The 13,203-nt window shown below is 46.4% G+C and overlaps 1 protein-coding gene across 3 annotated transcripts in view; it reads left to right on the plus strand.

Annotated features, from left to right (window-relative positions):
• Positions 1-13,203, plus strand: part of Kiaa2012 (KIAA2012 ortholog) — a 115,100-nt gene that overhangs the window by 624 nt on the left and 101,273 nt on the right. For 2 of the 3 annotated variants that reach the window (XM_021199169.1, XM_029539030.1), the window contains exon 2: positions 9,707-9,973. In XM_021199169.1, the coding sequence (XP_021054828.1) occupies positions 9,707-9,973 (267 nt within the window). Of the gene's footprint in view, positions 1-7,231; positions 7,684-9,706; positions 9,974-13,203 lie in introns of those variants that run through there. The other variant, XM_029539031.1, reaches the window with a different exon arrangement.

The raw sequence follows: 13,203 nt of genomic DNA on the forward strand, positions 1-13,203 counted from the left end.
AACTCACTTTGTAGACCAGGCTGGCCTCGAACTCAGAAATCCGCCTGCCTCTGCCTCCCAAGTGCTGGGATTAAAGGCGTGTGCCACCACTGCCCGATGAGGGCACCTCTCTTATCTGCTCAAGTTTATTACAATACTGATTCATCTCAGCCTGTGGCCTGGCTTCTCCTGGTCATTGTCCTCAGAGTGTTCTCTGTGATGAAGAGGGATGTATCGCTTCCTCCCTCCCTGAGGATATATCCCCAGAGCCTCCTGGGCCAGCCAGAGACTGGCAGCCTACCCTCATTGTTGCCTGCTGGGGCATAGGCCCAGGCTAGCCCTCTGGAGAAATGAGGAAGACACAAAATCACCACAGTTGGGTCTCCTGGCCTAGCCCCTAGGGATGTATGCCGTCTTGTCCATTTCTTCCTTTTCTGTCAATCTCAATCAGGCATTTGCTCTGGGCCCCATTTCTGCACAATCTGGTTAAGCAATCTCTGCAGAGGAACTTGAAAAATCAGTTCATAAGAGAACCTGAGTGTTTCCCTTAAGGACTGCATGTGGGCTGAAGGCGGGCAGTGAGCATCCCTGGGAAATGAGGGAACTCTTGATTCTTGTCTCTAGCATGACATAGACTTTGGAAGGAAGGCTCTCAAAGCCGCCAGGCTCCCTTGAATCACCTCTTTTGCTTCACACTGACAGTTCTAGCTCTATTGGGGCCATGGACGGGGATGTAATTTGAGCATTCAAAAAATAAAACCTTACTAATGTGAGCAAATAACAGAATGAGAATGTGTTTGCGGTATACTCACAAAGAGATGTATTATGTTAGTACTTCTCAAATGATTAGTGAATAGTTCACAGACTGACTCCTTGACAGTCAGAAAACATAGAAATGGTTCTCATCACAGAGTTAAGTAGTGAGCTGGAAGGTAGCTAACAGAAAGGTGTCCGTAGTCTAGTCTGGTCACCTACTGTCTCTACATGTGAGAGCCCTTCTGGCAGGTGTGACCTTCAGAGCCTCTGCATGTTCAGCAAAGCCTTCCTTCTGTCGTCTAACAGGGAGCCGCTGCATGTGGACTCTGTATTACCAGGCTGAATTATTTTTCTTTTAAAATTTATTTAGGTTATGTATGAGAATATACTGCCATTCTCTCCATGCACACCAGAAGAGAGCATTGGATCCCATTACAGATGGTTGTAAGCCACCATGTGATTGCTGGGAATTGAACGCAGGACCTCTGGAAGAGCAGTCAGTGCTCTTAACTGCTGAGCCATCCCTCCAGCTCCAGAATTATTTCTTAAACACTATTTGTTGACTGCATACTACAGGAGAGTCTGGCTCTTACATCAGTCACTTTATCTGTTACATAAACCTCATTATAACAATAGCCAATGAAACTTTTGTTTTGTTTTGTTTTGTTGAGACAGGGTCTATGTAGTTCTGGAACTCACTATGTAGACCAGGCTGGCCTCAAACTCACAGGGATCCTCCTGCCTTTGCCTCTAATGTCAGCATTTGGGTGTCAGAGGCAGGAGGGTCTCTTGAGTTGGAGATCAGCCTGGTCTACATGAGTTCCAGGCCAGTCAGATCTACTCAGATCTACCCTGCTCTCAACAAACACGACGATAAGCCGGTGACTGATTAAACATTCTCTCTTCTAACTCTTCTGCTTAATGGCTTGAGGCAAGCAGAATCCCCAGGGCCTCTGTGACGTGGGCTCTGTCTCGGCTTGGAACATTGCTCCTCCTGGCTTGCTCCCGGATCAGGTCCCAAGAATCGCTACTTTTGTCCCCACTGGCAGAGCCGCTGCCAGAGAGTGATTGGTTCCTCCCATGTTATGAAAGGACCAAGAACGTTGGATTCGTGTTTCTTCTACAAACTTGCCATCTCCCCGCCATAAATTTAAGGGTTTGTAGTTACTCTGCTGCATGTCCGTGTTAAGAACACAGAGCCCGGAGCAAAGGATTTGTTTTAGAAGGACCAAGCATTTTCCACACTCCAAGCAAACCCTTCTACAGAACCTGAATGAGTAGGTCTCCCCTTCTCCATCCTGAACCAGGCAGTGTCTGTGACCTCGATTTATACCTAGGAACAGAGAGGATGCAGGGGTAGAGACAGCCCCCCTCCCTTACTGTGATTCTAGAGTAGCCTATGCTGCTTTGTTTTGCATTGTTTTCTTTCATATCTGGCCTGAGCCACATCAGAAATCAGCTCCAGTATCTAAACAGGCCACTTCTCCTCCTTAGCAAGCCCACGCTTCTTCCAACAAGTCTAGAGGGTTGACTCTCCCACCCCGCTGTTAGCATGCTTTCTGCCTTTGTTTACTGAGTCTTGGGGTTTTAACCTGTGAGTCTAAGCTTTGTACTGCGGCCAGGCAAACTACCAGCTTCTAAGACAGGCTTTGACCTAATGCTCCTCATTTATTCCTCTTAATGGCTCAGAGATAATTACCCATCTCTTTGAGCATGTCACAAAGCAAACCCCAAATGCTTAGTGAGCTGCTACTATGTGCAAGAGGTGGTGTGGGAATATGCAGGATAAGATATAGTGCCTATCTTCCATGAAAGAGCTCTCGCTGTATAATAAGGCAGTACTATATGTCAAACGCAACGGCTGTCTTTTCAAAAATCTCTCTTTTTGACTTTTCCTGTAACCCGTGTTTGGTGTTTTGTGGCAGATCCCTGTGGTTGGTTCTCATGGCCTTCATTTGACAGTTCCTGTAGTTCAAGAAGTTAAGAGCTGACCCAGCCCACTTGTAAGGTAAAGCAAGGAGAAGCCAGGCTGGAGATAGGAGGGCAGAGGGAGCCCTGAAGTCAGGTCAGGGGGCTACTGCTCGACTCCCACATCATGGTGGCATCCCACGGCTGAAGGAGAGGCTGTAGCCAGCTCCATCCTGACAGCTGGGTATTAGCCTTGAAGGAGTTTCTTAGGTACAGTTGCCACCACTCTAGTATCAACAACAGGTTAGAATCAAATTCAGGGATGAGCCTATGTCATCTCTGCTTTGCTCTGTGGCCTTGTGAAACGATTCATTCTCTCTGTGCTCTTTGGAAAGTGAGACAGCACCAATGGATCTTGTAGACGAAAGATAAATAAAGCTACATGCTCACACTTCTATGAAGTGGGGGCAAAAATAACCCAGGTGCAGCCTCCCAGGCCACTCTTTGCAGAGTGACATCCACTGAACCCAAGAACATTGAAACACGGGACAAATTCCCAAGCACACAGGGGATGTGGCATCTATTTTCATCGTTTCATGTGGTTTTTATTTATTTACAGAGTACCATGGTTATTCATGATGCTTTACAAACCATAAAAATGGGGCCTCCGCCCTATAGACTTTACAGTGTAATTTAAACAGACACACTGCCTGGACTGACAGGTCAGGCACACCACAGGGTGGGGGTGGTGTTGTATAACATGGGTGTGGAGGGTTCTTTCTTGAGTTATAAATACTTCCCAGTTACGAGGGCCTTTCATCTGGGATCCCCAAGCACTTTAGAATAGCAATAACTTCGATTGCTTTCTAATGCACTTTCCATAAACTGTTGTTGGGACTGAGTAAATACTTCGAAATGCCTATTAATTGATCCATGGATCTGCTCATTGTCCGTAGTAAACAGCACAGACGCAAACTCGATGATTTAGGAGAGGCCTGCTGTGAGCTGTCTGCTCACACATTACAACCCCAGAGTGGCCTAGCTGCCTTGCCCTGGCCTTGAGAGGGCTGCATGGACTCCTGGGTATCTTCTCAAGTGAGATACTCAAACTAGACAGGAACGATCACTTCCTGGTGTCCCTTTCACCATCTGTGGGCAAATCCACACTGCAGAGTCTATGGGGCTCACATAAGGAACTTTCGTTAGAGACAGAATCACGGGTCAGCCAGCCGCTGTGGCTCTCCAGGGACTCCGCCATGCTTCTGAGCCGTCCTACTCTCGTAAGCAATGTCATCTCCAGAACGTTAGGATTTCTATTTTCTTGCAGCTGCTGGAAACCCCATCAGCTTTGTATATTTCATTCAATGGCCATTTAGCAACTGACTAGTCATTCCTGACCCTAAAGACAAGTTCATTCAAGTCCAAGGGAAGACTGGTCAGGGTTCTGAGTCCTGAGGGTTCAACAGAGAAGTTCACGAGAGAAGCTCCCTTGTCCAGACTTGGCCTTTCGTAAGTCTCTCAGACTTACCTTTCTAAAGGCCCAGATGGAGCCACGTCATCTCCCTGCTTTGAAAACCCCGTCTGAGTGGGCCCAAGGATCAGGAAGTCCAGATCACCATGACTAGGAGGCAATTTCAAGGTCAGCCTGGGATATATGAGACCCTGTCTTTAAAATGACAAGACTGGGGAGGAAAGACTTGAGGGATAAAAGCCAGTGGGTATCTGACCTCCACAGCCATTCGGCCAGAGAGGTCATGTTCGTGCCTCCTGTAACATCTTCCCCTCCACCCCCCACTATCCTCCCATCTTCCCATTGACCTTCTGCCCTTTCAAGTCCCACCCTAACAGCCCTCCTGTCTGTAGTCCTCCACAAGCCCCCTACTATCTATGCTCCCCCTCTTCCACATGGCTCCTCCTCCCTCCTCCTAGAAACCCTTGGTCCTTTGCCTCAGGGAAGAGCTTCCAGGGATGGGATGTTCCTCTAGGCTGGGGTTTCTTCTCAGCTATAGTTACCACTTAGGAACCTTTGTCAAAGGTCTTTTTTATGCTTTGAACAGGCATTGAAGGGGAAGACAGGTAACTGTAGCCTAAGACGCGAGGTTTTAGTTAGAGCCCCGGGGTTTGCAGGATCTTGTAACTGTTGTGAGGAACTAAGGACTTGGATTAGCAAGTGTTCTATTCAGTTGTTCGATTGTTTGCTATATATTTGATAGAAGTAATTGTGATAAAAGATATTTACCATTAGCAGTTCCTTGGCGCTGAGAACATCCAGCCTGTGGTGAGGCTGTCCCCAGAACATTTCTATTTTCCCAGACACATCATCTGCAGAACTTCCCACCCCTAACACCACCATCCCCCTTCCTGGTTCGGAGAATCTGATTACTCATGTGGTTAGCACATCGGATATTTGGCTTATTTCATTTAGTATAATGTCTTCAAGGTTTATCAGTATTGTAGCACATATCTCAGAGGCTTTCCCTTTTTAAGACTGAATGTTTTATTGTGTACATATGATGTTTTGTTTAATCATCTGTGTGTTAGTGAATAATTGGATTGATTTCACATCTTTAAAAAAGACTTATTTATTTTGTGTAAGTGCACTGTAGCTGTCTTCAGACACACCAGAAGAGGGCGTCTGATCCCATTACAGATGGTTGTGAGCCATCATGCAGTTCCTGGGAATTGAACTCAGGACCTCTGGAAGAGCAAGCAGTCAAGTGCTCTTAAGCACTGAGCCATCGCTCCAGCCCTTGATTTGACATAACTATTGCGACTGGTTTTCTGTGAACACAGGGAAGACAAACCTTAGACTCTGTCTTCAGAAACTTCTTTTGGGAATGTACTCAAAAGTAGACATCCTGGACTATATAATTGTTTGGTTTTGGGCCCTGAAGCAAGGGACTGAGGTACACACTTTACATTCTAAAACAGACCTGACCTCCAGGTTCTCCAAGCATCCCTCAGTCCCTATTTCGAATACCCTGCCCCCAACCTTGAACTTTCCTTGCCCTTCCCCCAGAGGTTCTGACCTCTCTCCACCTCTCCCCACTCTCCCTAAGTCCTTTCTCTCTTTTTCTCCCCTCTCTCCTTGGCGACTCCCCTGGACTCAATCCTTGGGCCGTGAACTCAGCCAAGAGCGCTTCCCAATAAACCTACATTTAATGATTGCAAAGTGACTTGAATTGCCACATTTCATCAGCGGAAAAATAACCTATCACTAATATGCTCATTTGTTTTATTAGGAGCTGCCATGCCATTTTTCACTGAGTATGTACCATTTCGTTTTGTTTGTTCTTATTGTTTGTTTATTTGTTTGCTTCATTTTTTTTCCAGACAGGATTTCTCCGTGTAGCCTTGGCTGTCCTGGAACTCACTCCATAAGGCTGGCCTTCAACTCAGAAATCCTCCTGAGTTGCCTCCCTAGTGTGTGTGTGTGTGTGTGGGGGGGGGGCTAGAGGTGTGTAACTGAACCTGTACATTCAGGGTCTTTTTTATTTTTATTTTTTAAGATTTATTTTATTTATATGAATAAATTGTAGTTGTAAGAGGGCATGGGGTCCCGTTACAAATGGTTGTGAGCCACCATGTGGTTGCTGGGAATTGAACTTAGTGTTCTTAACCTCTGAGCCATCTATCTCTCCAGCCCAAACACTCAGGATCTTAATTCCTCCAAATAAACCATCCGTAACAAGATCTGACGCCCTCTTTTGGAGTGTCTGAAGACAGCTACAGTATACTTACATATAATAAATAAAAAAACAAAAAAACAAAAAAACAAAAAAAACTCAATCTCATTATGCAGCATGAGGGCTCACTCAAGGCCATCGAGCCTGCCTTGGGGGCTGGGAGGAAGCGGTAGGCCCACAGGTAGTTGCACTTCTGAATACCATGGTCAAGGGGCGCTTCCATAAGCAACTTGTTTTCCTTGGACGAAACTGAGTCCTAACCAGCAAAATGGCCTTTGGACTTCCTGTCCCTTCTCCAGCTTGTGCGCTCTGAGTGTAACCATCAAAGAGAAGCAAGTGGCTAAGTTCATAACAGGGTGGCAAGTGATAATCATTATGCAAGACAGTCACACTTTGCAAGACACTTAACATCCTAGGCCCCCAAATGGTACAGTCATGTTGTGTGTGTTGGCGCGGGAAGAGGGGGTGCAGGGAGGGGGCTGATGCGACAACTAAAATGTCCCCCATTGAGAACCAGGGATGCAAAGCAAGCCAGAGCTTCTCAGTGTCTCACTCTCAGTCACTCATGCAAAGCAGCCATTAATAAAATGAGGCTTTCTGTCTAGTTCCGCAGATCCTGGGGCACAGCCAAGGGAAATGTCATAGATGGCTTTAGGTGACCTACAGGGCTCCCTGAAGTCTGTTAGTTGACAGTGACAGGCTCATGTGCTAAAGAAATAAATAAATACCCCAACATGGCCTCCCACCCCACCTTCTGCCCCCGGACTTGGTTTGTAAGACTGCCAGTCCCTTCAATATCCAGTGGGCAGCCCCACCTTCATCCCCACCCCAGCCAGTGCCTTTGGCCTGCCTGGGTTAAAGGCCTTCATTCCCCTATGCTGCCATAGCAACTGGAAACAGCCTCCACTCACAATGAGGAGGATGGTGCCTTGGCCCAGATTTGTAGATGCAAACGGCCTGTAGCAGAGCAACCAGGTCTCAGGGACAACAAGGGCTCCAGGGAGAGAGAGTACACAGCCTGCTGTCTGAGGAGCCCGGCCTTACGTTTTGGTTTTTCTCTCCACAAAGATGCACTCTGTCTAAACTGTGTGGCTGTGTGGCTAGCCGTTACTGGACTGCTGTACAAGGGGAAATGTATTTCATAAAAGGCCCAATGTTCGTAGTCTCCTTTGGTTTGCTGTTGAGCTCTGGAAACCTTGAGGTGTGACCAGTTTTCAGCCTTCAAAACTGAGATGAACAGCCCTTGAGAGGGAGAAGTCTGAGAGGAGACATGTTCACCCTCTCTCTCCTGAGCCGAGGGCATGGGAAGTTGGCCCAGAACAAACAGAAGTTGGAAGTCTATTTTGAACCAGAGGTAAGTCTTAGAGCTGGGGTAAGGGTGAGGCACATTTTGATGATGAGGGGGGAATGTTCTGGGTTTTTTCAAGCTGTTTTGGGAAGTGTTGGAGCCAAGATAGTGGAGGACACTGGAGGATCTTCCCTTGTGTGCCTGACTCCCAGAATTGCCATGGGGACAATCTGCCTTCCTCATACCCACTCCCCACTGCCTCTGCTCGACGTGAAGGAGAAGCTAGACTGTCTGAGCTGGACATTTGGAACAAGACCGGAATTCCCACCTGGTGTTTAGAAGGAGAACTGACTGCTGTTGGCTTTTAGGACCGTGCTCAGTGGTCGAAACGCTGTGTGTGTTTGTGCCTTTTTATGCTATTTGGAATGTGGAATTCAAACCCACAGGATTCATATTTAACAGAGGCCAAAACAAATCTCATTTTAGAAGATTTTTTTAAGAGGTGGCAAAACTCCCCTTGTGCTGCAGTTTTATTTCCTGAGGATTGCCAGGAACAATAGAAGCACTGGGGAACTTTGCAAATTTGCAGGTCAAACAGAGATCTCCATGTCATGGTAGTTTGATATACTATTTGACCCTCACTGTGATAAAAGATATATAGTTTCAAAGGGTTTCAATGGCCAAGGATTATACACTTACAAAATATATAGCCACTTTATAGGCGCCTAAGTAGTCAAACTAGGCAATGTTACATAGGATCTGAAATGTATATATCTTCTATAGCAGAAATAGTAGCAGCTTGGAAAAGCTTCTCATATTTAAACGGGTTATCAGTCCGAATCTAATTGCCAAGTCATCTACTGTCCTTGATAATTCTGAATCCTTGCTTACATACTAGAAGGTGTAACTAGCCTGTAACATATACCGAGCTCTACTCGAAGCCTCTAGACAGATATGGCTCTTCTCAAAGTTGTATGGAATAAAATTGATTTGTGTACTAGGTTCTACTAATTTTTTGTTATTGTGTTGGTGTGTGGGTGTGTGTTTTAGATTTTCTATTATTTTTAGTTAACTGTAGGTGTGTGTGTCTGCATGTGGGTATATGCACATGAGTTCAGGTACCTGAAGAGGCCAGAGGTGTCGGCTGCCCTGCATCTGGAGTTAGAGATGGTTATGAGCTGCCTGATGAGGGTGCTGGGAACTGAACGTAAGTCCTGTGTAAGAGCAACAAGCTCTTAACCACGGAGCCATTTCTCCAAGCCCATGTTTGGGTTTTGTGAGTCAGCATCTCTCTTTGTTGCCCTGGCTCTCTTGAAGAGAGATTTAGACATGCCTGGATAGCCTCGGGTTCACAGAGATCCACCTGTCTCTGATGGGATTAAAGGCCGGCTGCACTAAAGAGAGAAAACCCAATTGTTAAAGAGTAGTTCTGTTTCCAAATTCCATCTGAGCATTCAGAGAAAAATTAACAACTGGGAAGAGGGGAGGGAGGGAGCGGAGAGATGGCTTAGTAAAAGCACTTGCCGCTCACACTGACATCCTGAGTATGATCCCTAAAGCCCCTAAGGTAGAAGGCAAAAACTGATGCCCACCCGTTGTCCTCTGACCTCTACACATGCAGGTGGCATGTGTGCATGCATGTGTACATGTAAGCAAATGGTTTTAGAAAGCCAGAAACTTTGCACAAACAGTGTTTGCTGCAGAAGGATCTTCCACAGTGTCTTAGTTAGGTTTCATTGCTATGAAGAGATATCATGACCAAGGCAACGCTTATAAAGGAGAATATTTCACTGGGACTGGCTTACAGTTTCAGAGGTTCAGTCCTTTATCATCATGGTGGGAAGCATGGCAGCATGCAGGCAGACATGGTGCTAGAGGAGCCTAAAGTTCTATATCTTGATCTGAAGACAGCCAGGGAGAGACTTTTGCACTGGGTAGAGCTTGAGCATATGACCTCAAAGCCCACCCACACAGTGACGAACTTCCTCCATCAAGGCCCTGCCTCTTAGTAGTACCACTCCCCATGGGCCAAGCATATTCAAACCACCACACACAGTGTCTCAATTGACGATTTTTCTTTTCATTAAAGGACTATTTGAACTGGAAGTCTCCAGAAGACTACATCCTTGTCAGCAAAGCCCAGCATGGGGCCAGTGCCAGTCAGCACTCCTGGAACCTTTTTCTTCCTAAGACCTTCAGCACAAGAAAGGGGGCACTGATTCTCTACTCAGAAGGGCTAGCTGCGTCAGCATGGACACCCAGAGAAAGGAGAAGAGGTCCCAGGAAGAAGCAGGACCTTGGACTGCATACACTTCAAGACCTCAAAGAAGCCATCTTGGCATATGGAAGGAGAAAGGTGAGTTTGAGGAAGATGATGGTGATGTGTGTCCATAAATGCGATTGCAGCCATGAATGTACCGTTTTGTCAACTTGCCCTGTATGCTGAGAGCTGTCATGAGGATCACAGATCATCTACCGGGGAAAGCTCCCAAAGCAAGAAGACTCTGGAATTCTGGAATTATCATGTCATATTTCTCTTTCAGTTACAGTGACACAAAATCCCTGTCACATCCAGAGTGTAACCAGACCCCCTGAAACCCTGTCCTATGACCACAAACATCCCCATTCCTCCTCTGACATCCCTAGTCCATGGAAACTAGAATGTTTTAAATATTTACCTTGAGCCTTTTGGCATCAGTAGAAGTTAATTACTTTTTCCATTCTGCGTTTACTATTAAGGGGAAGCTCTGCTCTCTTCTGGTTCACACTGTCTGATGTGTTGCGATGCGTGCATGGCCCTCTGCTTTCTATAACCACACTTGTCAGCCCTAAGACAGTCTAGGAAGATACGTCATTTTGTGAAATTCTAGATTAGAGATGGTGGGTTACTCCCTAGTTTCAAAGTCTCTCAGTTCTTTTTTTTTTTTTTTTTTTTTTTTTTTTTTTTTTTTTTTTTTTTTTTTTTTACATTTCAAATGCTTTCCCGAAAGTTTCCCATACCCCTCCCCCCACCTCTGTTCCCCTACCCACCCACTCCCACTACTTGGCCCAGGCCTTGCCTTGTGCTAGGTCATATAGAGTTTGGAAGACCAAGGAGCCTCTATTCCCACTGATGGCCGATTAGGTCATCTTCTGCTACATATGCAGCTAGAAACACAAACCCCGGGGGTACTGGTTAGTTCCTGTTGTTGTTCCACCTACAGGGTTGCAGCCCCCTTCAGGTACTTGGGTACTTTCTCTAGTTCCTCCATTGGGGACCCTGTGTTCCATCCAGTAGCTGGCTGTGAGCATCCATTTCGGTGTTTACCAGGCACTGGCATAGCCTCACAAGAGGCCGCAATATCAGGGTCCCTTCAGCANTATCTTGCTGGCATGAGCATTAGTATATAGGTTTGATGATGGATGGACTCCCGAATGGGGTACTCTCTGGATAGTCCATCCTTTCATCTTAACTCTAAATTTTGTCTCTGTACCTATAACCTTTCATGAGAGTTATGTTCCTTATTCTAAGGAGGAATGAAGTATCCACAAATGGTCATCCTTCTTGATTTTCTTCTGTTTTCCATAATGTGTCTTGGATATTCCAAGTTTCTGGGCTAATATCCGCTTATCAGTGAGTACATATCTAGTGACTTCTTTTGTATTTGGAGGAAGTCTCTCAGTTCTAATAAGGCTTTAGCTTTTGACACCAGGCCCTTCATACGCTGGCTCTCTCTTCCATGTCTGGCCCTATGTCCCACTTCTTCATCTCACCTCACTGATGGACCCCTCAGAACCCCTCCTAAAGCAAACTAGCTCGCCCCAACAACTCCTGTCTCAACTATACTTTTGTGCATGCCTCTGGATAACTCAACCCAACCTTCAAAACCCAGCATGTCATCTCATAAGGACTTCTCCACTTCTGAGCAAAAGTGGACCACTGCTTCCTCCATTGCAAACATCCCTATCCCATTATTCATTGAAAGTTGGTTCCTTTGAGCATCTAATGGAATAATATCTCCTCTGCGGCAAGCACTGTCTGTACTGGTTGTGCATACCTTCCGTGTCTCCTAGTCCATCTCCCACTTTGATCATCAGACACCTTACATATCCTACCACAGGCCAAATAAAAGCCTCTTCTGTCCTCTTGACCCATGCCCCACTGCCCTTTACCATGAAATCATAAAAAAAATTCTTGAATGAAAGGGAAAGAAACATTCATCAAATGTTTACTGTTACTTTAAGGTATTTTTCAATTTGACCCTCCAGCATGCTCCTGAGAGAGGCAGTTTTTCTCGGCAACCTTCCTTGTCCCTTACTTATCCATCCTTTAAAGACAGGGTCTCACCGTGTAGCCCAGGCTGGCTTCCAACACTTGCTCATCCTGCTTCTGCACCACTCTGGCTCTCTTGCAGATAAGGAAACTGAAGCTTAAAGGAGTTGTGTGACTTCCTGAGGTCAGTGAGTGACAGAGCAACCCTGGGTCTGCGCACCTCTCCACGGCTCGCGTGGATACCCTACTGTCTGTGAACTTGAAGGGACTCTAGCGGATTGTGCCTGGCCCATCTGTTTTCCACATCCTTCTCCTGCTCTGCTAGGTTCATACAGTTGACCACAGGCACCACACAATTCTAGAACATCTGTGTTAATGAGCTCGTTGGCAGTGGGGTACATTGGGAGGAGACTGGAAGGGAAAAGGAGAGAAAATCCACAAGAGTTCCCCCCTCCATTCTGCCCTAGTCGACAAGAAGCACCTGTACAACTTCTGTAGTCCACCTTCCCACAGACAGGCCCACACCAGTCCCAGACCCTTCCCGGTGACCCTTGACCCTGCTCTTCTCTTTGTCCTTCTAGAATAGGGTGGAATCAACTCCCCTCTTCTTCCTCCTCTTCCTCTTCTTCCTCCTCTTCCTCTTCTTCCTCCTCTTCTTCTAAAGCCACTAATGTCATGGGGGTAAGGGAGGCATCTTCATCACCTTCTTTAACCCAATCATCTCCAGAGGCCCCACCTCCAAACACCATGATAACATGAATTCACTGTCAGGCCAGAAGTCCATGTCAGATGTCTCCCTCAGTCACTCTGCCTTATTTTTGAGACAAGGTCTTTCACTAATCCTGGAGCTTACCCATCTGACTTGACTTCATGGCAAGGCAAGTGCTTACCAACTAAGCCATCTCCCCAGCCCATGCTAGTATTTCCTGAATGCTAACTGTCCCAGGCATCTTTATCTAGGGAATGTCACTCAATCTGGACAATATGGGTGCTAGCATTACCTCTGCTTTGAAGGAGGAAAAAGTAGGACTTGAAATTAAATAATTTACCCCAAATTACACACCCAAACTATGCAGCTGCAGTTGGAGCATAGACAGTTTGTTCTAAAGCTCAGCTCAACCCTGAGCCTCTGCATGTCTCAGAAGAGAACTGTTTCTCCCCAGTTCTGGCAGTGTGTGTAAGAAGCAGAGCTGGAGAGAGCCCAGAGAAAGAGCACTTGCCCTGCGTGTGTGAGATCTAAGATTGTACCTTGGTCTCCACCAGGAAAGACAGAGGGGAAAGGAAGGAGAGAGAGAGGGAGAGAGAGGGGGGAGAGGGGGAGAGGGGGAGAGGGA

This window comes from Mus pahari, chromosome 5, assembly GCF_900095145.1.
Source record: "Mus pahari chromosome 5, PAHARI_EIJ_v1.1, whole genome shotgun sequence".
Taxonomy (NCBI): Eukaryota; Metazoa; Chordata; class Mammalia; order Rodentia; family Muridae; genus Mus; species Mus pahari.